This window comes from Cydia pomonella, chromosome 20 (assembly GCF_033807575.1).
Source record: "Cydia pomonella isolate Wapato2018A chromosome 20, ilCydPomo1, whole genome shotgun sequence".
In the NCBI taxonomy this organism is placed as follows: Eukaryota; Metazoa; Arthropoda; class Insecta; order Lepidoptera; family Tortricidae; genus Cydia; species Cydia pomonella.
The window spans coordinates 16,288,918-16,314,965 of NC_084722.1; the positions used below are offsets into that span (position 1 = coordinate 16,288,918).

Genomic DNA, 26,048 nt, shown 5'->3' on the forward strand with positions numbered 1-26,048 from the left:
AAGTGGCACGCGCGGTTTTAGTTAACAATAGACAAAGGATAGGCCGTTGCGGGGCAGCTACAAAGCTAACAACTATACCGTTTTTTAAAGCTAAAAAAATCGAAGTATGTATCGGGATTTACCTAGATGTTAGAGACCGATTGTCCGTATAACTTTTTGTTTTGTGAATTGTTTGTGTGAGATAAATAATACTTCTAGTCTTCCTCAAGTCTATACAACGTGTGTCGGAATAAAGGAGTTCATTAATGGTACAAGTTATTTTATTAAATACTTTGTAAGTATTCCCAAACCCATTATTCCACAATAGAATAGAATATAATACTCTTTATTGGCACACCTCAGTAAAAAGAAACAATTGATTAAATGTTCCAGACAACCGTTGACAGATAGGCAAAAAAGTAATCATCATCATCATCATATCAGCCTTTTATCGCCCACTGCTGAGCATAGGCCTCTCTTCCAGTATGCCACTTGTCCCGATCCTGAGCTAATCGCATCCAGAAGTGTCCCGCAATTTTCCGAATGTCGTCCACCCAACGAGCCAACGGACGCCAGGGGCTTCTTTCATCCGAAAGCGGCCACCATAGCAAAAAAGTAATATATCACTCAAACTTGCTTATCATTGCAGTCAGTCATGTAAAGCACGACCAGAAATATATGATCATTGTCAAGAGGGCGCTGTTATTCTCGTGTATAGGGTGACAGTTCAGTTTAGTATGAAAAATTTAGTTCCTATGAAATTCCGCAATATGGTGCGTGACCATATATTACTGGTCAGGCTTTATATTGGTCTTTTGTCGCTTTACGATTTCGTTGACAGCTGACAGGCATCTATTTTTAACCTTTTCGACGCCGTGTCAGACAAGCTGTCGCTCGGACGCCACGGTACCGAAGTGTCAAAACCGAAATTGAACTTTATGCATATGCGCGTAGGTCTATGTTGCTCTGTGGACTGTGATGGATTAAACCGTCTTCGGCGTTGGACCTACGCTGCGGATGTATCCGTCAGTGGAGCCAAAAAATTTTAAACTTAACTAGGGAAACAACCATCAACATTATCATTATACTTATTAAAATGATATCAAAGAATTTTAGTTGTTGGAAATATGACAAAATTACACTATATTGCGTGTGCTTATAAAACGAAGCTAAAAAAACTCAAATCTATACTTTAACCGCTGGGTAAAGTTAAGTGAAAAACTAATTACTTATGGACAAATTGATGCTAAAAAGAAAACAATGAATATTTCTTATTATTTATTTAAAACTATCATTTTTGTAAAAAAAGTAGTCTCAAAACTTAAAGTATTTATAATAAGGAAATTCCATTTAATAATAAATAAAGAAAACTTACAAACAACTTACACTACTAGAGTATTTGTATGGAATCTTAAAATACTTTGTACAAAACACGCAAACGCGGTGGTAACTATAGAATGGTAACTACGATACAACCTTCGGTTACAGGTAGCTCAATACTTATTAAAAACTGAGGAACAAATTTGGCAAGAAGTTTCGCAATTTTTTTAAATACACGGTGTCGCTTTTAATACGAAATAAACAAAGACCAATGATAATTATTAATAGCTCTCATGTATATTCAGCGAGTTCCTATAGGCTTTACTCACGAACAAAAGGAAGCCGGGTTAGCTACGGCTTGGCTACGAATATTTTTGCCGCTGGTATAGGTAATGGTACGGTAGGTATGTCTAGTATCTCTGCCAGACGGGGTGCAGCTGGGAATCACTGGCTTGGAGCGTGTTGCTGACGCCTCCGTGCGTACTTAGTGGGAACGGAGCCTGCAAACATACAAATTAAATGTTTTTAAGAGAGCGAAGGCAGGTACAGCTTTATCAGAGGTGATATTCGTTATTGCAATAGGGAAGGCAACTGTAAATTTGATTAACTACTATAATTATATATTACGAGTATTATTGCGTTGCCTTATTGAGAACGCCATTTACGATTAGTTTTTACTGGCTTTCTCCATAATTTGGCGATAAAACCCTTAATTCTCTTCAAGTTTTCAGTTTTCTTGACGCAGCATTTGGCATAAAAACTTAGCCTGGTCCGACTCTATTAAACTGGCCAAGGTAAGGAGGGCACAGAAAAAAAGCGGCCAAGTGCGAGTCGGACTCGCCCATGAAGGGTTCCGTACCATTTATGACGTATTAAAAAAACTACTTACTAGATATGGTTCAAACCAATTTTCGTTGGAAGTTTGCATGGTAATGTATATCATATATTTTTTTTAGATTTTTCATTCCGTTATTTTAGAAGTTACAGGGGGGGGGGGACACACTTTTTTTCACTTTGGAAGTGTCTCTCGCGCAAAATATTCAGTTTAGAAAAAAATGATATTAGAAACCTAAATATCATTTTTGAAGACCTATCCATAGATACCCCACACGTACGGGTCTGATGAAAAAAAAATTTTTTTTTTAATTTTATGACGTATTAAAAAAAAACGACTTACTAGATCTCGCTCAAACCAATTGTCGGTGGAAGTTTGCATGGCAATGTATATCATATATTTTTTTTACATTTTTCATTCTGTTATTTTAGAAGTTACGGAGGGGGGGGGGGGGGCACATTTTTCCACTTTGGAAGTGTCTCTCGCGCAAACTATTCAGTTTAGAAAAAAATGATATTAGAAACCTCAATATCATTTTTAAAGACCTATCCATAGATACCCCACACGTATGGTTTTGATGAAAAAAGATTTTTTGAGTTTCAGTTCTAAGTATGGGGAACCCCCAAAATTTATTGTTTTTTTTTCTATTTTTGTGTAAACATCTTAATGCGGTTCATAGAATACATCTACTTACCAAGTTTGAACAGTATAGCTCTTATAGTTTCGGAAAAAAGTGGCTGTGACAGAATCGGACAGACAGACGGACATGACGAATCTATTAGGGTTCCGTTTTTTGCCATTTGGCTACGGAACCCTAAAAAGACGAAGCTTTTAAAGTAGTCTATCAAGTCGTTTTGTTTATACCTGTGTATTGGACAGCCAGCGTTGCTTGATGAAGTCCGCGGCCCGCTCGCCGATCATGATCGTTGGAGCGTTGGTGTTGCCAGAGGTCACCGCGGGCATGATGCTGGCGTCGGCTACCCTTAGTCTGTCCAGGCCTTGCACCTGAACAAAGAAGAGTGTAATGCTTAACCTTTTGTCTGTGGTGGTCAAAAATTGTGGGTTCAAAGAGCCGAAAAAAGCGATTGTGAGTGTGATCGCGTAATTGCGCTAAAAAGTTTAAAAATAATTGAAAATAGTTTCAAGATTTTACCTGCAGCAGGTTATCAACGACGGCAGTGGGGTCCCCCCTCGGCCCCATCTTGCAGCTGCCGGCCTGATGGTTCTCCGGAGCCGTCTGCATCCTCACAGCGCACTCCCAGTACGCGTCGCACCCGAATTTGATCTTCTCACAGCCTTTCACTGGCGTCTTGTCGAGTTTAACCCCGTAACGCTTGAGCGCTTTGGTTTCGGAGAGCTTAACGGAGAACTTGATGCCTTCGATGAGGGTTTTCACATCATCTGGGTGCGTCAGGTAGCTGGAAGAAGTGGTCGCTTTAGGTAAATTTTATTAGACTAGCAAGATCGAATGCTGATGTCTAATTGTGGGATTCTGACAAAAGATTTGGAAACCCATATGATGGTGTTCAAATCCTTAGGAATTTCTAAAGGAACTTAACGGACGTCGCAAATTTGAAACTTAATTTTTATGTAACTTAACAAAAATGCACGTTGTTCTCGCTGTCCTCGATATTCCTTAAAAATCTCAACTTCACTTCAAGGAACAAATATCAAACTTACTTGGCAAAGATCTTCTAATGCCCAAAGTAATGGATCAGCAGTCCTAATTTCAAGCCCTCGTCTTTTTTCGAGCCCTCGTTGTTCAGCTTCTCTTCAATCTCAGTATTCTAGCAGTCAGCATTTGTTTTTCTAAATAATTACTAAATCAAAGGAAGCTTACTTTGCAAAGATCTTGGGATGTTCAAACGGATCAGCACTCCTAATCTCAAGGCGGCCTCTGCTCTTCGGATGAAGTACGGTGGGTATAATCTGAATGGTCCTGGAACCGTTGTCCAATTTCTCTCCAACCATGCCGGTCTTCGCGCAGTCAGCCAGGAAACCGCCGAAGAACAGCTGGATGTCAGGGTTGTCGTCTGCCGGGTTCGCGTATTTGCTGTTGATGTAGGCTGTCACTTCAGATATACCTGTGAAATAAAATTAATTATAAGCTTTCCTTCTTTCCTCCTCCAAAAGTGTATTCCATGCGCGCCCAACAACTTTGTATATAACGGTGTTTTATACATAAAAAATAATCTTGTTCTGGGATCTACGTAAATCAGTAAATTTGGACCTTCTCACACATAACTGGCACCTACTTAGACTTCTTATCAATAATGAAAGTTCAGGAAGTGAGCAATATTGCCTGCATAACTATATAGTTTTGCAGGTTCTTCTCAGTAGTGGGCAGACTTTTGACGAGACAGATATACTACATGGCTGTCGTCCAGTTAAGAGGCGCAGGATTATTATTATTATTGACAGAGAAGTTCTAGAAGTGAGCGAATTGATTTTTAAGGTTCATCCCAGTGGTAGACAGATTGTGGATAACCATTAACAAGTCTTACCAGTCCCATACCAGTCTCTGAACAGCAGATACTTTATAGCCGTTACCCAGGTAAGAGGTGCAGTGTTGTTAATATCATTGGTAAAGAAGTTGAGGGAATAGGCGACATGGTTGTGGAGGTTCTTCCCAACGGCGGACAGATTATAGGCGGATTTAAGTGTCTTACCAGTTCCAGACATGAGTCCATCTCTAAACAGCAAATACTCCATGGCTGTTGCCCAGTTTAGAGGTGTAGTGTTATTATCATTGACAAAGAAGTTCAAGAAGTGGGCCACATGGTTGTGCAGGTTCTTTCCAACAGTGGGCAGGTTATGGACGGGTTTGACACCGGCGCGCTGTAGTACTGCTGGGTCGCCGACCCCGCTGAGTTGCAGGATTTGCGGGGAGCCGACTGCACCTGCGCTGTGGATGAATACAAAGGTCAATATTGCAAAACACTTGATGCAAATTAATATGTTTTTGACCTTGATTACTTGAATTAACAGAAAAAAGTCTACTCAGTGCCACTTATTGGCACGTATATGGGATATGAATTCGCATAGAATACGTCTACGTTAAGACGTTCACCAAGTACCTATTACGTCTGGTATATGGCGCGCTCACTGCAAGACAGGGTGCCAAGTCAATGCAAAAGCATGATTTTATGACGAATGCAGACCTCTTTTTCAAGACTTACCTTAATATAATCTCATTGTTAGCAAAGATGACCTCGGTCCCGCCATGACTATTCTTGACCTCTACAGCATACGCCTGTCTGGTCGTCTGGTTAATCAGCACCCTGGACACAGTCGCGTTCAGCATCACATGCAAGTTGGGACGGTGCTTAGCGGGCCGCAGGAAGGCGCGGGCGACGGACAGCCGTGAGCCGTTGCGGTTCGTGGTCTGAGCTATGGAGAAGCCGGTGTGCTGTGCGCCGTTTAGGTCCCGGGCTTGGTAGCCTGAAACAATTTCGAACAAAATTAAACAAACATAAAAGGGGCGTCCATTCATACTGACTAATAGGCATCGATCATGACTGTCTGAGTTTGACTAATGAATACTGGGCTTGAGTTATAAAACCTGATCCAACGAAGGTATATTTGAAATGTCAGCTAGTATTTCGCCGCTATTTAGTAACTAATAGGTACACTGACTTCTGAGGCAAGAGCAGGAACAATGATAAATATAAGTAACAAAAGAAACCAGTACAGTGAGTAACTGCGTATTTTCCATCAACTATTCCTAGGTTTCCGGAAGATCCTATGCTCTTACCTAACTCCTCTCCAGCCTTGACGATGCTGTAGCTCAGCGGTGGATGGTACGGGAACTGAGACACTGTGAGCGGCCCACCGGTGCCATGGTATCCTGCGTCCATTTCCTGCCAATCAAAATTTACAAATACCTTTATAGATTTACTCTGCTAGTATCCTGACAACTTTATGTCTGATTTGTAAAATTTTAATACCAATCTTTGTTTGAAAAGTCATCAAAGCGTTTGATCTAGGGTAGCCTGCCCTGCCAATCAATCGTGGTGCCAACTAGGATCCTCTCATTAATGAAAGCCTTCATTTGATTGAGAATGGCTAGGTCTGTACTAAGAACTAATGTTTCAAAATTTGAAATTGGTGTGATGGTCGCCGCGGGAGAAAGCCTTTTCAACATTGATCCTTTAGCAGTTATCAAAAGAAGCGAAACCTACCTTCAACTGCTTGTTATCTTCGGACTTCAGGAAGAACGGTAGAACATCCTCGTAGCTCCAGCCCTCGTTGCCAGCAGCCGCCCAGCTGTCGTAGTCGGCTCGGGAACCACGCATGTACATCATGCCGTTCATCACTGATGTTCCGCCAAGGACCTGTTGAATTTGTTATGTGCTTAAATTTTTGAATGAATGAAGGAAAATTGAGAATTGTCTGCCTCGGGTGAGCATCCATTTTGTGACGGAATAGCAGTCGTGAAGCCTCTCTCTCTTTTCAAAAGATTTGTAGAGTTCAATAAATTGGAGTAAATTGATACTTATAGTGAAAAATCTCTACCGATGTTGATTGCCTTAGTTTTTTTTGTGGAAAACGTGTCAGAATAGTCTGCCTCACACGTGACAGGGCTCGAATAAAGGCGATTCCCCGGCTTACCAATTTTAAGACAGTATAACAGTATTGAAAGATGTTCACAATCTATTATCTCCTTCAAATATAAACTTAAGGAATACTATCTATCCTTTCCTTAGTTTTTATTTATTGACACTTGCTTCTTTATTTATATATGTATTTTTTATATATTTGTGTATGTTTATACTTATTTATATTATATTTATGTATTCATTATTAATTTTATGTGTTTCAATATTCAGTTCGATTTTTTATATTTTTTCTTTGCACCGTGTATTTTAAACATTCTATAATTTTATTGTCTCTGCTATCCAAAAGTTGCCCGGAAGAGATCGCTCTTAAGAGATAAGATCGCCTGTTGTTACCTCTATCAAATGTCTTTATTTGTTTCTGTACATGTATTGTAAACTGTGTGAGGTGTGCCATAAAGAGTATTGTATTGTAGAACGACGTTTCGTTGTTCGTTTCAAAGAAACATGGCAAAATAACGCCTACACAACGAATTTATTTGACGCTACACCACTCCGAGGGCACTTTAGCTTAGATCATTTAAAAAAAAGTTAAATTTTGTTACCTTTCCTCTCGGCCAGTAGCACTTCCGATCAGTTTCTCCCAGACAGGCTGCTGGTTCTGGCTCCGTCTGGTATCCCCAGTCAATACTGGATCCGATGAAGTTTAGAAACATGGACGGAACCTGTGTTCCTGTTGGCTCGTCGAAACCTGGAAGTAGGTAAAGCAAGGGAGTGATTTAAAGAAGGTTAATAATGATTTTTTTAGGAGGCCTTTCTAAAGTTATAATAGCTCTTATTTGTTTCTCATGGTTTCTTGCTTTTAGTTTGTCTAGTCAAAGCTGAATTAATAGATGATATTACTGCAATGTTCTGCCGCCAGAGTGCAGTACTAGCACATATTGTAAACCATAGAGTAACTTATACATACTATGCCTTAAACAGTTTTTTGAAAAGTTTTCACTATGACATTGACGGATCAAGGCGGTTTGTTAAGAGAAAGCTTATCGCGAAATGGGAAAATTATCGTTTAAATATGCAAGAGTGACAGAGGCAGATAACGTAATTTCAGTTTTTGTGGCACTGGAGGCCTTTGATTATCTATGAGAATTATGAATGACAAGTTTACATGTGAGAGTATCTATGAAAAGGGACCTTATTGTCGATGGCGCTTACGCCGCACTGCGTAGCGCGGCGTTGTTTATAATATGGGAGCATCGTTGATAATGGCGTGAGCGCCACCGACAATAAGGTCCCTTTTCATAGATAATGTCACACATGTCTGGCTTAGGTCACAATCACAAGGTGTCAAATCTCCAAAGATCACAGTTCTTATAGTTTACGAATCTAAAAACTTACCAGCTTCGAGTAGCAGTACTCTCCACTCCGGCACTTCCGACAGACGCGCCGCTACCACTGATCCTGCTGACCCTCCTCCAACCACGATGAAGTCGTATACCGAGTCCATATGCCGACGGTACTGAAATTTTACAAATACATCGTTTATATAGAGCATACCTTTGTATTTTATGATATACTAGGGAGCAAAGAGAATTTGAAATAGAGGTGGAATGTCAAAGAAAACTTTGTAGCCACAGTAAATTCACTGCCATCTTTCGACACGTGATTAAAACTTTTAGTACGCCATTTGACTTTGATCCTTATTCTTTCATGGATATTTGTTAAATAATTAAAAGTGGCGCGTTTCGAGCGATGGCGCCATAACCTTTGGGTTATGCCCGGTAAGATGGCGCCACTTTTTGTTATTTAACAAATTTCACACATATCCATGAAAGAATAAGGATCAAAGTCAAATGGCGTTCTAGAAATTTTAATCATGTGTCGAAAGATAGCAGTAAATTTACTGTGACTACGACATTTTCTTTGACAATCCACCTCTATTTCAAATTTTCTTTGTAGGCAGTAAGCATCGTTATAAGTACTATGTAAGATTTATACTAGCCCATAACATTGCCATTAGTAAAGGTACACCTCTTGCCTTTCAATTGAGCCATATTCTTTACGCTCATAAAGAAAAGAAAAACTAAGTAAGATCCAAATTGCTTGCAAATATTTTTAACTTGGTAATTTGAAGCTCAGATACTATGCTCTTATGCAATTAAAACTGATAGGCAAATGCAATAAATTGCACTTAATTATGACTTAATTACAAAATCGTAAGTGATTTCCTCACTCAACAAAAAGCGAGATTTCCGCGCGAGATGTGCCCGCATTGTCAAAGTTCATCAACCTAGAATATTCGCAGCTCATCAGATGCTTGACAATGTAAGCACTTGAGCGGAAACTGAGAAATTCGACTTGTTTTATGTGTAGTTCGTGGCATGGTGACCATATTTGGGGAAAGTCACGAAGCTACCGGCGTTGACAATGTAACCGTTTGAACGATAGCTGACATTAACTTAACTTTTTTAGGGTAAAGCCAGACAAGCGTACAATTTTGTGAGCTGCATAATTACAGCCGCAGATATTCTAATGTATGTCGGCAGACAACTCATATTGCGTCGCCGAGTGAACCAAACAGGCGTTTTGTATGAAACCGAATGCCGCAGAAATTGAACAACCGAAATTATGCGACTCACAACTCAAAAAATTACGATGGTCTGGCTTCACCCTTATTAGCAGTTCTTGACGTAGCGACTAGATATTTGGTTTGGAGACAATTGCGATACCACCTTCGTTGAGAATTTAACATTGACTTGTTTGATTGGCAGTTTGTGACATGGCGCTCATATTTTGACTATTTTGAGAAAGTCGAGATGGTATCAGTGTTGATAATGTAATCGCCGAGATTGACTGAGATTGACTGGTATATTTGACTTGTATAACAGACAGTGACGTAGAGATCCTTTAGCTATCATATTTTGACTATTTTGAGAAAGCCGCAATGCTACCGGCGATAACAGCTGTTATGTGACATTCGGTTAGTAATTCAATTGTTTACCTACTATTTTCTCACGCAATAATTTCAAACAACCAGGTCAAACTGATTTTCCATGGTTATTATGTATGGTGGAATGAAAAACAAATGTTGTCATCTTCCTCGCGTCACCTCGCGTTGTCTCGGCATTTTTCCACGGCTTATGGGAGCCTGGGGTTCCCGCTTGGCAACTAATCCCGAGAATTGGCGTAGGCACTAAATTTTACGAAAGCGACTGGCATCTGAACTTCCAACCCAGAGGGGTAACCTAGGCCTTATTGGGATTAGTCCGGTTTTCTCACGATGAAACCGAAACCGACCGAAAAGCGACTGGTAACTTAATTGGTACATAAGTTCCGAAAAACTCGTTGGTACGAGTCGGGGTTTGATCCCGCGACCTTCGGATTGTAAGTCGCACGCTCTTACAGCTAGGCCACCAGCGCTTAGGTAAAACTTGGATTTTTTGGCATTTATAAGTTAAATGCCTTTTAATAAGTTACTCGAGACTAGGGCATTCGGCTTGCAGCCAATTTTTAGGGTGCCTAAAAATGGTAAAATACACTTCATCGCATAGCAAGATGGACTCCAGACTCCAGGGGTTAAATGAGAAAGGTATAAATAAATATATGGGGACATTATAAAGGCCAGTTCAGACAGGATGATCAAATCGACCGATTTGACCAGAAAAGAAATTGGTGTCAATCTCCAATTTAATCACCAATTTTAGTTTTGACACGTCCTGACGATTTCATCAGGCAATTTAATCAAATTGTTCCCGTCTGGACGCCATTACACAGCTCGACCTAGGTCGCCACCCCAAACTAAGAAAGATAGTTAATACACTTTTGTCTTAAACGGAACAATTTATTGTAAGGTACATTGCATACAACGGATTACAATAAAAGGTTAAAGGGCTCAGTCACGCAAATATGTACCTGTTACAGTTCAGGCTGCATTGCGAAAGAAGCGGTCACGAGTTGATACAGCAAATAAATTGAAATAATTTGTAACATTAGCTAAATTTTTATAGTTACCTATTTAGAACAAATTGTGACTGTAATTAAAAATGTAGTAATGTTTGCTGTTTAATACGTATTTTATTGCCAAAGAGAATTTGAAATAGAAGTGGATTATCAAAGAAAACTTTGTAGCCACAGTAAATTTACCGCCATCTTTAGACACATGATTAAAACTTTTAGAACGCCATTTGGCTTACTTTGACAATCCACCTCTATTTCAAAATTTTCTTTGTTATTACTAAGCTATATGTGCCTGAAAATTAAATGTACCTAATATTTATCCGTCTCTATGTTCCGTTGGAACTACTAAACGGCTGAACCGATTTTGTTAACATTTCTGTTTGTGGATTAAAAATAATGTATGATGTTCTAACTTATCATTATATTGATTCTAACTTTACTATGTTTAAAATGAAAATAAATTAGTACGGCTTATTTGGCGTAGGTAGCTCAAATGTTTTTTCTTTGTGGTACAGTCAGCATCAAAAGTAGTGGATAAAACAACGCTTCAAAAAAAATTTCTACCATTCGGTAACAGCTTAACAAAAAGTTATGGTTTTATATTTAGAACCATTTAGACTCTAAAATATATACTCATGGACGTGAATTTTACAGATTTACCTTCATTTAGAAAAGTTATTCGGAATATCAGATACTTTTGGCGCGTTGTTTCATCCGCTACTTTTGATGCTGACTGTACGATGATCAAATAGTAATGTTAGCAGCGGCTATTCCGTGTCATATACTAAATTAACAAAAGGACAATATTTCTACACATTCATACTTATGAGAAAAAAAAATCCTTATCCTAATCAGTGGTCAAAAGGTCATAAATTCCCAATTAGCATAACCGCAGGCCCCGAGTGATCTCTGATTTGCATCCGCAATCACGGTGTGATTGCGCCGTGATCGCGATCACCGATCAGCAATCATGCGCACGATTTAACGAGGCGCCCACGATCTATTTACATTTCACAGAGATTTACATTCAACTCTTGATTTTGGCGTTCAAGATGAGTCAGATGAGAAAGGGCACGATTCCTTAATCAAAGCTGTATTGTTGTTTTGTCTTGTTCGTTTGATACAAAGATACAAATTTATGATAATCTCGTACAACAAGTAAAAAGTACTCGTCGTGTAACAAGGAATACTCTACCGTGTTGGTAAGACTCCATGATAAAAGACTAGTGCATAGTTATCTGTACGAGTGTGTAGTATCATACTTCCTGCGTATAAAATCTGCCAGGAGTCCCATAAACGGCATAAACGCTTCACCCCCCGTGATGAGGACCCTTGACAGATTTCTATTACAGCTAAATACCTGAGTACGATCCAAGAGGATCGTAAAGTAGGAAGAAGAATGAATTCCAACAATCCCATGAACAGCAGGAACGCTCCACCTCCACACATGGTTCATGGCTATGGTTCCTCACCAAAAAAAAACATAAAACTAAAACTCGTGTACACCTGAGCTCCCAGGTTTATACGAGTTTTTAGTTTTATCGTTCATGAACAGAATGAAAGCTCCTCCTCCATACGGAGCGGCTACAGCATTGAATCCTCATAACACAACTGGTCTAAATACTTGAGCAGGATCAGAAGGATCCTCCAGATCACAATTGTGGATCCGTAGAAACACTTCCAGCAGACACATGAACAATATGATCGCTTCTCCACCACACGTTGCTGCAAGCATCGGGCCCTCGACAGTCATCTATAAATCTACTGATTATAATAAATACCTGAGCTCGTCCACAAGGATCCTCCAGATCACACTGACTCCATAGAACTACTTCCAGCAGACACATGAACAACATGTATGCTCCGCTACCATAGGTTGCCGCGAGCGTCGGGCCCTCGACATTCATCTAGAAATCTGGTTATAATAAATACCTGAGCTCGTCCACAGGGGTCCTCCAGATCACACTGGCTCCGTAGAAACACTTCCAGCAGCCCCATGAACAGCATGAAGGCGCCGCCGCCGCAGGTTGCAGCCAGCGTCGGGCCCGGCTGCGACATCGGGCAGTCGCAGGTTAGAGCCATCTGGAACAAAATGAAAGAGCATTGTTAATGTTGCGAATTAGAAATTTTCTTCTTACTCGCGTTGTCCCGGCATTTTGCCACGACTTATGGGGAGCCTGGGGTCCGCTTGACAACTAATCCCAAGGTTTGGCGATTAGAAATACGGTCCCAAAAAAAAACCAACATCCAAAACTCAAGATTATGTTGTTAAGTTTGTTTTAGTACAAATACAAGTTTATTTAAGTTAGAGAACTATTAAAAAAAAATATTTTAAAAGTCGGAATGTGGTATATTTTGTTTTATTTTTTAATGTACTGTGAACTGTCATGATAGTCACGATTCCTATGAATTTAGTAGTCTGTTATATATATTCATTTTTTCCTCACTGTCCTTTTGCATTTACCACTCTGTAAAATTCGTGGTGTGTATAATTTTATTAATGGAACGTGTCAAAGACTAGTAATCACTTAATCATACACAACAGTCCGATCAAAACGACAAAACCATCTACATAACAGAGCGAATATTAACCACTCCCATACACGTCCCCTTAGGCATAAGTTTAATTAACTTGCCGCCTTAATCTCGCATCGTAGGGTCATACATTCACATGTCAAGTGTCAAGCGACTTGCGCAAGTACTGGCGACATATATGCCAGTAGTTAAGTCGAGCGAGTGGCCGCGGGGCTGGATGTTGACTTGTATATTTAGTTTATCGCTATTGTTATCAACATTGTGTGTGTTTTGGCAATTAAAGTGTTATAAAATGTGTCAAATCGTTTCAATCAAAGATCGATATCGTTTAGTTATGTGCGAAGGTGCGTGGATACTAAAAGCAATCAATGCGTTAGACACTAAAGAGTGGCATTTAAGGGGGGGGGGGGGGCAGAGGTTCATATGGCCGATGGCCAAGGGGAGGGGGAGGGGCATTCATATAATAAGAAATTTTGCTCTCTATAGGCGGCTATTTCTAGAAGTCATGGAATAGAATAAATATTTCGTCACCCAATTTCTCGAGCCTGCAACTTATATGTACTGGGACGGTTTTTTATATACCACGTAGGTGGCAACCAAGTATACGGCCTGCCTGATGGTTAGCAGTCACCGTAGCCTATGGACGCCTTCAACTTCAGAGTTGTTATATGCGCGTTGCCGATTGCAAAGCGGCCCGATAAGTTTGTCTGAGTCTGATTGCCTAGTCAGTGGAAGAATTGGTTATAAAACTGTGCGATGTCGGAGGACCATGACCTTGGCTGCCGAAGAACGAAGATCAGTGTGGCGTAGACGGGGGAATCCTCTACTCTTCAAGAGAGTCTAGGGAGTAGGGAACCTTGGCGACTCCCATGGTGCTAGACTTGGCAAGAAAGTAAACTTTTGTGAGCTTACACTTTTACATAGGTATACATATGATATTCATCAACTCAACTCTCACTTAACAACAAAATAGTTTCGATCAATCACATACAGGGTATTTAGTCACCTGCAATAATTTACGGAGCGAATATACAAGTCATACTGAGGAACTTTTACTAGGACCAACCCCGAAATCGCAAAAAAAAATTGATTGTTTCATACATTTTGGCTGTCTGACTTTGACATTTTCCATGGGAAAGTCACTTTTTTTTCGAATTCGGGGTTGGTCCCATAGTAAAAGTAGCTCAGTTTGACCGATTTATTCAGCCGGTAAATTATTGCAGGCGACTACATGAAAACCCTGTATTTAGGTAAATACAGTAACAGGTTGGCGCAAAAATATATAACACATTTTTTAACGATTATTTTACTTACTTGACAAACTTATTTTCCAAAATGTCAAAACAAAGCATATTAGCTTCAAAACTATCCTTTGCCTTCGAGGCACAAATGCAAACATTCGTTAAAATTATCAACGATAAGTACCTACTTTATCCACAGTAAAATATCTTTACAGTATATATGGTGCTACTTTATCGCACTAGTGCGAAAATTAGCATATTACGTTACTGTGCCGAACATTTAAAGGGCCATATGTACTGTAAAACGTTGTACGATACATGTGCGAATAGGTAATTCGCAACTCGTGTCGATTTAAAACACTCCCTTCGGTCGTGTTTTAATTTATCGCCACTTGTTTCGAATAAATTGATGTTTCGTACCCATTAATACATTCATTTAATTGAATGTGTCCTCATTTAGATACCAAGATTATCATCTTAATTTATAATATCCTTAAACTAACGCAACTTAATAACGGTTGCCTCATCAGATGAAGATAATGGCTTGTCGAATTAGCACCTACATACATACACGCGAGGTTGCTATCTGTCGGGGCATTATGACGATAGCATGCTCGCTTGGCTGCCCATTCGGGTCTCTGCCATGTCGCTAGACGGGTCTAAGATCTTCTTATCTGATCGTGTTACCTTTTAAATTAGAAGAAACTGACTATGATTGGTGATCACGTGATGGTGATGATGATGAAGGTAGTTCTATGACAGGTGATCGGTGATCACGTGTTGGTGATGATGATGAAGGTAGTTCTATGACAGATGATCGGTGATCACGTGATGGTGATGATGATGAAGGTAGTTCTATGACAGGTGATCGGTGATCACGTGATGGTGATGATTTCTATAGTGTACCTGTACCTGCTTACGCACATCGGCTTAGGGCGGCTAAGGCTGCAAAAATCTGCCACTGTGTTGTGTCCAAATACGCTTTTTGTAGTACAAAAATTGCTGTAGGTACCTAAGAACCTTAAGTATTATTGTGTACCTACAACCCGAGCCCTCTCATCATCATTATCCGTTACGCACCGTTATGCAAACTATACAAAGGATTACATCAAAACCGCACCAGCAACAAGGTCGAGATAGACGAGTTTGTATGACATGAATCTTGCCATGTCGTGAATTTGTCGAGTGGGCGTATGGCTTGTTGCCAATTTGTGACATGGATCAGTTCGTGGTCATGTCGTAATGTATCAGAATAATCATTTAAAATGACTACCTTATAATATTACAAATCTTTGAATCATAAAAAAAAGTTTTTTTTTTAATCTTTATTAAAGAACTTTATCGCTTAGCGATTATGTCGCTCCATATAATCAGCATACAATCACACACATTTATGATTACTAACAGGGATCGGAAACCGGTATTTTTTGTATGGGAACGAAAACGGTATTTTTTCGTTCTTTGTTAATTACTTCATTTCTAATTAGGCAATCTAATAATACGAAGTCGTTATCTGAAAACACAACTGAGTCCTACATTTAGAGTATAAAATAAACCGAAATATAAGGTTATTTCGATGTTTTTGCAAAAAACCGGTTCCGATCCCTGATTACTAAGGCCAATATTTACTAGCTTGAACAGTGATCTGGCCTCGTCCGACAATGGAAAAGCCATTACAACCACCAACATTGTGAAAAATATATCAAAAAGATGCTTTCCGTGAATGAAATTAGTAAGCAGAAATGTCTGCCAATTACACTTGTTAAACAGCTACTGGTATTTCAAGTCATATTGGAACTTCACCAGTAACGATGCGCTACTCTATACTAATTAGAGATTTTTAAAAGTTGGTTAAAAATTAAAAAGTAGAAAAGAAAAATCGATAGGGATGTTAAGTTTCTTGTATTTAAAATAAATTATTTCACACCGTGCACGAAATAAAGCACCAATAATTATTACGAAAACACGGATAGCTGTTATTTAAACACAATCTATACAGTATGTTTATTTAGTTATCTACAATAATTTACGGAGTGAATATATATAGAACTTTAACTATCGGACCAACCCCGAAATAGCGAAAAAAAATAACTCTCCCATAGAAAATGTTAAGGTCAGAGAAAATGTATGAAACAGTAAATATTTTTTTCGCAATTTCTGGGTTGTTCCTATAGTATGAACATACATAAAAAAAATATTCCGACGAATTGAGAACCTCCTCCTTTTTTTGAAGTCGGTTAAAAAGTTGCTCAGTATGACCTATAAATTCACCCCGTAAATTATTGCAGGTGATTAAATAAACAACCTGTATTTAATAAATCGGATAGAAATATAAAAAGAAGGTAAGTTGACCGTGACCTATATTAGTTTTCATATAAATTCCATATAGGGACCGTGCGCGTTGGAGGGTCTGCCATCTTGTGGCCTGAATCGGAACCATAAACATGTACATTTACACGTCAAGTGTTTTCTTGTGCATAGTAGGTTCTGCCATCTTGTGGGCTACATCGGAACAAAAAACATCACATTTACGCGTCGCGCCAAAAATCTGACGGCTCCTGTGCTGCCTCCTACAGTTCATGCACGCTCCCTATAGGCAAGCAAATCGTTATGACAGTTTCTAAAAAAGAAACTGATTTGACTGGTAGGAGAATATTATGAGTATTATGGCCACAAGCGACAGCGGATGATAATGTGTACTGACCACCATCCGAACTACATTTTTAGACGAACTACCTAATAGCTTAATAGCTGTACTAAATTTTATCTACATTACAGTTTGCAAAAAGCGGGTGTTATGCAATGCAATAGATATTCATCAGCGTGAGATTTTGTTAGCTATCGATTGAGTGGGATTTACAACAGGAGGCCTACCGCGAACCACGTTCGACGTGTCGCCTCTCTGTCGCACTTGTAAATTCGTACGTAAGTGTGATAGGGAAGTAACACGTCGAACGTGGTTCGCGGTAGGCCATCAGATCTGATCGATTTATTACCCATTGAGGCCTAGGGCAGTTAAGTACCGTAAACCGGGGTTACTTTGATTTGCGGGTCGACTTTGATAACAACTTCTATTCGCAACTAAAGTGCTTGTTTTAACGAGTTAAATATCACCTTAATGTAATGTAACTATTTTAATATAGGGAATTACAATATAACTACTTATTGGCCTCCTTATTCGCTTATGTTGAGTTCTAAACTTGAAGCTACAAAGTTTGGGGGGGGGGGGGGGGGGGGTTTACAAACTAAGAAAAATTACGTCATATTTTCATAAGATTTTGACGATTATTGTAGCATTTCCACACACCACTATAAAGTCTATAATTAACCGCAGCGTTAGCGAAGGTCTCCGTTTTAAGGGGAAAGGGGACGGCCGCTTCTCCGTGCAAACGTAGTCCCCATTTTCCTCTCTAGATATTGACATTATAAAAAATATTTTTACATAATATAATAATGTATAATTGCATATTAACCACAGCTATGCCCCGACGCCTGACTTTTTAAGATTTATTGATTATTGAAAATTTGGCGAAAAACCGATTTCATAGAAATGTTTAAACGCTTCTAACTCTTATAATAATTATAGGGATAGGGAGACATCGCAACATAAAATCTTTCACTTCTAAACTAATGTTATGCAGTTAACATCCAATTTGGATCTTTTTAAATCGAGAGTGAATAGACATCTTTTAGGTAAGCATGTTCCATCCTTGACTGCATCGGCACTTACCATCAGGTGAGATTGTGGTCAAATGCTTACCTTTTCCTAATAAAAATAAATAAAAATCAATTAAATTTAGATAGAGAGATATCGCAACATAAAATCTTTCACTTCTAAACTAATGTCAAGGACTGAAAACCACATTGCTAACACTTAAACAGTTACACTTTATTATCACTAATAAAACTCCCAACCATAGTCACGCTAAAACCACTCTTATTATCTATAAGATAAAATCTTAATTGTTTTTATAACAAGTTATATGACGAACTCGTTACTTGACCGGGTCACTATCAGGTGGATTTATTACATGAAATTGGAACCCGTTTTTACAAATTGCAAAACAATGTTACAATTTTTGAACATAATGTTAGGTTACGCAGATCGACAGATGTGGTATTTGTTTCATCATTTTATTGCGCTACTTATTTTTGAGTTTATTTGTCAATTCGTTTTAGTTGCATAATGATTCAAAAATAATTTAGAGCTGAGCTGGGATTGTGATCTGATTTGAGGATGATTCATGCTAGAACGTTCCGAGATCGGGCCGAGGCGCCCGCTACTTCGTTTTCTATGACGGGTGATCGGTGATCACGTGATGGGGATGATTTCTATAGAAAATGAAGTGTCGGTCGCCTAGACACAGAATAAATAAAAAAAAGCCTTTTAATTCCTCAAAACAAAATTGAATTACGTAGTTTTGCATGAATTAATTAATGATTATTTTCACTACAAATAAATGATCACTTGAATCATTTTTCATTTCGATTGATCATTAGATTTCTTGATTATTTAAGGACCCCTCTTAGGGTGAAGGCCTCCTCCATTTGTCTCTATCCTGCGCCTCCTGTCTCCATCTGTCTCCGCCTGTCCGTCAACCCATCGTTCCGTCGGTTTTCCTGACCTTCGCTAGCCTTCAGGGCCTATCCAGAAGGTGGTTATATTTGTCCATTTAGTCATGTCCATTCGTGCCACGTGACCGGCCCATTTCCATTTAAGCTTTTGTGCATATTCTAAAGCATCTATTACCTTTGTGTTTTTTCGTATGGTAGTGTTCCTGGATCTTGTCTTTTAATTTTAAACCTGACATGCTTCTCTCTATAAGTAATAGTATTATCAATATTATCATAGCCTAGGTCCGAATCCAAACTGTTCTAGCGTGGCCCGGCATCAGCCCGAAGCCCGAACTAGCAAAGGTTCCCGTTTTGACTTTGACTCGGACAATCTGCTTTCGTATGACCGGATGTTCTCCTCTACAGGTCGCAATACTCAACCGATTCTCGTAAAATTTTGTAAGTAGTTAGATAGAATTTTCCAGTCGTATCGTTTTTTGGATAGGTACGTTTAAAATTGTGGAAATTGGCATAAAGAACTTAAACGCCATTAGCGTCTAATGTCACTTAAGATTGTTGTGAGTACTCTGTGATAATGCCTCAACGAAGTATATATTTTTTGTTTTTACATTTTTGAGCTTATCAATCTTATCCCGAAGTCTACAGTCAGAGTCAGACCAAGATAAGTTGTCAGCGATTTAGACAGCCTAGACAGTGCAAGTGTTATTTTAAATGTCAATCTTCTATTTAATTATGATGTTTACTTAACACTTGCACAGGCTGGGCTATCAAAATCGCTGCCAACTTCGCTTGGTATGACTCTACAGCTTACAGAGCCACCTAGTTCTAAGATTTATAGTCTACTTTCTACAGGGCTTTGGTCTGTAACCTTTAATTGTAGAGAAAGAGACACTTGGTTAAGAGGCTGTCAACACCCAATGTCCTTGAAATGGATGTTACTTAAACAGTTTTTTAAAAAAGACTATTTGTTTTAGTTAAGTAAGAAAAATATATGTTCATATTAATTATATTTCAAAGACCGTGGTTGTACTCGATACATGATTGAACGAAATCGGCTCGATAGAAAATAATTGCAAAGATTGGTCTTAAAATCACAATTAAACGGTTCTATGTCTTTATTGTTTTGACTTATGGGTCTGCAATTAAAATCACAATTTCAAAACATTTATATCTAAACTGTGGTTGAGTAAAATATTACACTAATAATCCACTTTTTTTATTTATATATTTTTCTTATTATTCCCTTGCCCAGGCCTAGTAACATGCGACAGTTCTATCTCATTTACTCCGATAGAAATAGACAGTGTGCGCGCTTTAGGTATTGACAGCCTCTTAAATTAAATTTTCCATTTCATTTCTACTCAGATACCCGTGTTTGTTAATGCTTGTCTTATCTCTCAACTTAAGAGGGAAGTATAGTTGTTAGATTTGTAGCTGGCCCCCAACGGCTTATGCTTTGTCGATTGTTAACTAAAACGGCGCGTGCCGGTTATTTAATTACAACTCCTATGGCAATTGAAATAAGATTCAAATTGAACAAATCGAAAAATAATTTGCGAGTTCATGTGTGGTCCCTATACGGTTACTGAGTGCCGGCGAGTCGAACGCCACCGAACCAGCCTAAAATGTGTCCTCGATATGCGTAACAAAGGCGCGTTATCGGAGAGCACACCTGCACTGGTTTTTGAGCGTTGGACTAGCCCGCGCTCAGGTGCCAATTAAAATTATACGACCCTTTTTTTGCAGGTAGTGGCACGCGCGGTTTTAGTTAACAATAGAGTTAGACAAAGGATAAGCTGTTGAGGGCCAGCTACAAATCTAACGACTATAAACCACGTGATCGTCCATACAAAAACAGAAAACGTTTTTCCACTTCTAAATATTTTCCACTCTCCATGATTTTTAGTATATTATTGACACAATGAAAAACTAGGTTTGTATGTTTTCCTTTTTTTTAAAGCGAAACCTAGAATTTACTATGCCGAAGCGATCGACATCAAAATCAAAGTGATTTGTTAAGATTTAGTTAGTGGAAACCGTTTTCTCCCGAAATGGTATTTCATAGAAACATTACCGTTTTTGCGTTAGATTCGAGAAGCTATTCTTCCCTCTAGCGATAGGCTTCAATTATTTAGTTAAAATATTATTATCTATCTAAAATACAACCGTTTAATTACTTATTCACCGATCAGACCCAACCCTAGAATTAGAGGATATTAAAGTTATGTCGGTAGTCACGTGTGTACTAATTTATGTAATCTAGGGCTTACGCACGTTACCTAATCTTCGTCTACTGATTCATAAGAAACGGTATTTTTACTTGATCCCCATTTAGGCAAAGTATTAGAAAGATTGTTAGTAAAAAAACAATTAGTAAATACAAATGTTTACTAAATACTATTGATCTCTAAATAGGAAGAGGTTCTAAAAATTGATACATTTGATCATTTTTTGTGTAGGTACAGTAGGCGCTCAGTATTCTGGCGCTCGTCAATCCGGAACGCCCAGTAGCGGGTCGATAACCCGCTCTATAATCCGGCAGTTTACACAGCCGTTCGCCGGATTACAGGGAGTTTTTTTTTCCGTTAATTTCCAAGGTGCATCGCTGAGCTTAAATTAAGTAACTTTCTCAAAGACACCGGTATTCTAATTAACTACATTTCGGAGATAATCAATCATTCCTTTTTATCTTATAAGGCCCTTACGAGCGTGTGTACTTGCCTTAAGGTCTGTTTAGTGGAAGCGTGCTGGGCCCATAACCTATTGGGTTTGGAGTGGAATTCTACCAGGATTGAATAGAGTAAAACATTATATTGTCGCAGACAGCAAAACGATACGTGTATTCATTTGTTTGTAAACTGACAAAATAAAGAACCACAGACAAAACCAAATAGCTTCCAGCTAAGGAACATTGGGTTTAAAACCTGTTTGGTTTATATGTTCTAACATATTGATTAGTGTTTAGTGCGAGTTCTTACATTTGCTACTAAACGTAAGTATTATCTCGGACGATCGATGTTCGAAATTACATTGATATGTCACAGTTTTCAATTGTTTGGTTGAGTTAAATGTAATGCCCGTGTTACAACAACGGTATATGCAACAATTAATTACTTTTTATAAAAATAAAAATAGTTAAAAAAATAAGAAATAAATTTTTTTTTGAAAATTAACTATGCCAATTAGTTCCTTAAACGTACTTACCGATACCCCGAAGTTAACGGAATTCAATAAAAACACGGTGTATAAATTATTATTTTTCATACAAATCCTATAATCCCGCAGTTCCGGGAATCCGGTAATTTTAGGTGCCGAATTACCAAGTTCCTGCTCCTGCTGATACAGAAATAGATTGGTTTAATATTAGAAAACACAATTCCTCTAGTGACGCCACTGGAGCCATCTTAACTTTGACTCTCAATAATCCAATTATCATTCTAACTGGTGCTCAAATGCGGACAAGCCCTAACACCAGTATGACACATATGAACATGGTAATTACTTCAGATTGGCCAATAACCGCTGGACGTCCGTCGAACATAAATCATTATAATTACACAATTTGCCCTTACAAGGGACTTTACTCCTTAACTACGAGTAATTAAAGACTAGAATGGTTAGTCTGAATAGAAAAAATAAACGCTGTCCGGGAAATGTTTTTTGGACTAGCCCCAAAGTAAGCAAAGCTTGTACTATGGGTACTAGGCGACGATATATACATATACTTATATAGATAAATACTTAGGTTCATACATAGAAAACATTCATGATTCAGGAACAAATATATATCTGTTCATTACACAAATAAATGCCCTTAACGGGATCCGAACCATTGGTTTCATAGGCAGGGTGGTGACCCACTAGGCCAGCCAGACCGGTGGTCACATCGACGAACATTAATAGTCAAAATACTCAACTATTTCATAAAAGGGGTGAGTGAGTACAAGCCGATCTGGGAATATCGGCGGGGCTACTTTAGACGAAGGGAAATAGTGCTCTGTTTACAAATGCTGCTTATAATACTAATATCGTTTATGGCTTGATAATATTTGCATCTCAAAATTTCATCATGATATTCTTTTAAGTACTGATACCTACAATATGACAAATAAAAAAACCAGCCAAGAGCATGTCGGGCCACGCTCAGTGTGGGGTTCCGTAGTTACTCTTCCGTCACAATAAGCTAAACTGGAGCTTAAAGTATAGTAAATTGTTAACCAAGTGATGAAACGGTACCTTTCACCCGAGTTAAACAAATAGGCAAATTTGCATAATCAGTACCTAATTAAAGTAAGTCTTTTTACTATGAAGGGAAAACTTTTTGCGATAACTCAAAAACAGCTAAACTGATCATGTCCGCTATAGTTTTCATTTAATGTCTTTGTTAAGCTCTACTTCCTCGATTTTTTTCATATTTTTTGGACCTATGGTTCAAAAGTTAGAGGGGGGGGGACACTTTTTTTTTTTCTTTCGGAGCGATTATGTCCAAAATATATTCACTTTATCAAAAAATGTTTCTTGAAAACCCCTATTTATTACCCCTAAAAAAAAAAAATTTTTTAGATTTTATTGTACGACTTTATCGGCTTTATTTATTTATATATCCATGCCAAATTTCAGCTTTCTTGCACTAACGACCACGGAGCAAAGCCTCGGACAGACAGACAGACAGACAGACAGACAGACAGACGGACATGGCGAAATTATAAGGGTTCCTAGTTGACTACGGAACCCTAAAAAGTAATCGAATGTCACCCCACGTGTCACAAGTAGGTACACAAGTTTGACAGTTAATTTTTTTCATAATAGGATTGTATCTATCCATGTACTTCATTTTAACCTGCAGCCGGGCAGAACAAACTTGCTGAGACAAATGCAATTTTGACTTGTTAAAATAAAGATTAAAAATATAATGGAATGGGAGTCCTTTTTATAGACTTATGTGCGCCTAGAGGGTAAGGAGACGGCAACACGTATGTGACCACGGTACCTTTCACTTACCGTAGCTTGTTTGCCACAAATATGGTAACTATAATATCATTAGCATTAGCAATCATCTGCAATCTTGAGGTCGCATGACCCCATTTACTAAAATAGCTCGTGTGGTTTTAGAACTCCCAAACGAGCTTACTTATACAACCCTATTGAATCTGTTCCCACGCTCTTTATTATAATTATATCGTTAAATCCAATTTTGATTAGCGTCAGACAGGCCAAGATATATGATTATGTCCATTAGGTCAAGGCTGTGGAGGTCAAAGTTGCCTAAGCTGAACTACACGCCTGTTGCAGGCGAGTCTAACACTCGGGCCAGGGGTATAATCGTGAAAATCGAAATCCGCAAATTGCGGGCATCTTTCTCTGTCACTCTAATTACGTCTTCATTGGAGTAAAAGAGACAGATCCCTGCAATTTGCGGGGGGAGGGGGGAATGACCAAAACTGTGACAAGGACAAACAATCATAGCGCTTTCTCTGCTACTCCTACTGAAAGTTCCATAAGATCATCTCCTTCGGTCATCTGCCGGCTCTAACATTACATATCTATACTTATTGTACCTCTATGTGTTATTATTGTTTGTTCTTGTCTCAGAACAGACTCACTTTTTTTATTACCTACCACGAATTCAGTATGTTTTTTGGTGGGTAACAAATAACCCGACCAAATTACGTAGGTTACGTTTACGTTTTTAAAGCGTGTTTTTAATTTCGCCGCATTGCGTATGTATGTTCTGTCCCTCACGGGTATCTATAGAAACTAAACTATCGGCCCGATTCGAAGAATGAGATACGATAACGATAAGTTCTGGTTTAGATAAGTTCTATCGATATCGTTTGTATGTCGTATAATTGACAGAAGCAGCTCGATTCGGGCAACCAATATCGTAGATAGATCTTATTGGGATCACAGCGGAATTGAAATAAACGTAAATTTTGACATGTTGTTTCGATATCGATGTTTTAAAGATCTTTCCAAGATCTTAAACGTGCCTTAATTATTCTTCGAATCGGGCATACGGCATCTATGTTGTCGCTTCTCCACTGCCACGGGTTCTAAGGTAACAGCGTTCTTTCGACTTCTTTGAGCTCGGTATGCGAGTGGAATGTTTTAACTTCTAATTGGCCAGCGAGTACAATGAGACGGTTCAATGTCATGCGATTAAAGTCCTAATGGTGTGGGACACCATTTTGGAACAAAGGTTGCAATTGCTGCTGATTTAGAAAGCCTAGAGCCGAGTCAAATGTTGACCAGATGGAGTAATTGATGTATCTTGGGTTATCTCTTAAATTTATTTAAATAATACTCAAATTTTGAATCGGGGCTAGTGTAGACGGGGGCTATTATAATTTACTGAAATGTTTTATCTACCGTACGAATATTATATGTGTTTTTTTAGTAAGTGCTTTACTAATTAGTATTTTATATATGTATATACTTTATTGTACATAGAAATAAAAACACGAAAAACACAGTTACAAATTAAATTAAATCCAACAAAGGCGAACTTATCCCTGTATGGGATCTTTTCCAGTTAAACTTTGAGGAAATGAGTAGAACAGAAGTAGCGATGAATGAATGACAATCTAAAACAATCACTGAAATTAATTAAATGCAAGTTTTGAATACACGTGCATACATATATAAATATGACATAAATAAAAATAAATAAATATTCAATATATAATATAAATAGATATGAATATGAACCAGATAAGTAAAGGAAATTAAAAAAGTGGAAGTACTCAATGGAACTAGTCAGTCGTAAGCAAAGTATCGGAAAGCCACAATTTTTTAAGCCTCTCCTTAAGTGATACTACAGATTGGGATTGCCTCATGGACACCGGAATCTTGTTCCATAACTTAACGGCATAGACAGTAAAGGATTTTTTGTAGTCTTCATAGATATCTAAAAATTCAGACAAATATTTTAGGTAAATTATTAAGACTAAGTCATGGGTAATCATAATCATGTTAATTAGTAATCGCACTTTTGCTTCGTCTACTTTTTTTACAAACATCCAACAAAAAAAACCGAAATATGGAGAAGTA

The 26,048-nt window shown here is 38.4% G+C and overlaps 1 protein-coding gene across 2 annotated transcripts in view; it reads right to left on the bottom strand.

Moving 5' to 3' along the window:
* Positions 1-1,244: 1,244 nt before the first annotated feature.
* The window catches only part of LOC133528774 (glucose dehydrogenase [FAD, quinone]), a 77,478-nt gene continuing 52,674 nt past the window's right edge, over positions 1,245-26,048 (bottom strand). The window contains exons 2-12 of one of the 2 annotated variants that reach the window (XM_061866234.1): positions 12,580-12,729; positions 8,089-8,209; positions 7,296-7,441; positions 6,316-6,468; positions 5,889-5,994; positions 5,314-5,575; positions 4,804-5,039; positions 3,975-4,218; positions 3,288-3,552; positions 2,999-3,139; positions 1,245-1,799 (exon numbers count right to left, since the gene is read on the bottom strand). In XM_061866234.1, the coding sequence (XP_061722218.1) occupies positions 1,710-1,799; positions 2,999-3,139; positions 3,288-3,552; positions 3,975-4,218; positions 4,804-5,039; positions 5,314-5,575; positions 5,889-5,994; positions 6,316-6,468; positions 7,296-7,441; positions 8,089-8,209; positions 12,580-12,729 (1,914 nt within the window). In that variant the 3' untranslated portion in view covers positions 1,245-1,709. Of the gene's footprint in view, positions 1,800-2,998; positions 3,140-3,287; positions 3,553-3,974; positions 4,219-4,803; positions 5,040-5,313; positions 5,576-5,888; positions 5,995-6,315; positions 6,469-7,295; positions 7,442-8,088; positions 8,210-12,428; positions 12,555-12,579; positions 12,730-26,048 lie in introns of those variants that run through there. The other variant, XM_061866236.1, reaches the window with a different exon arrangement.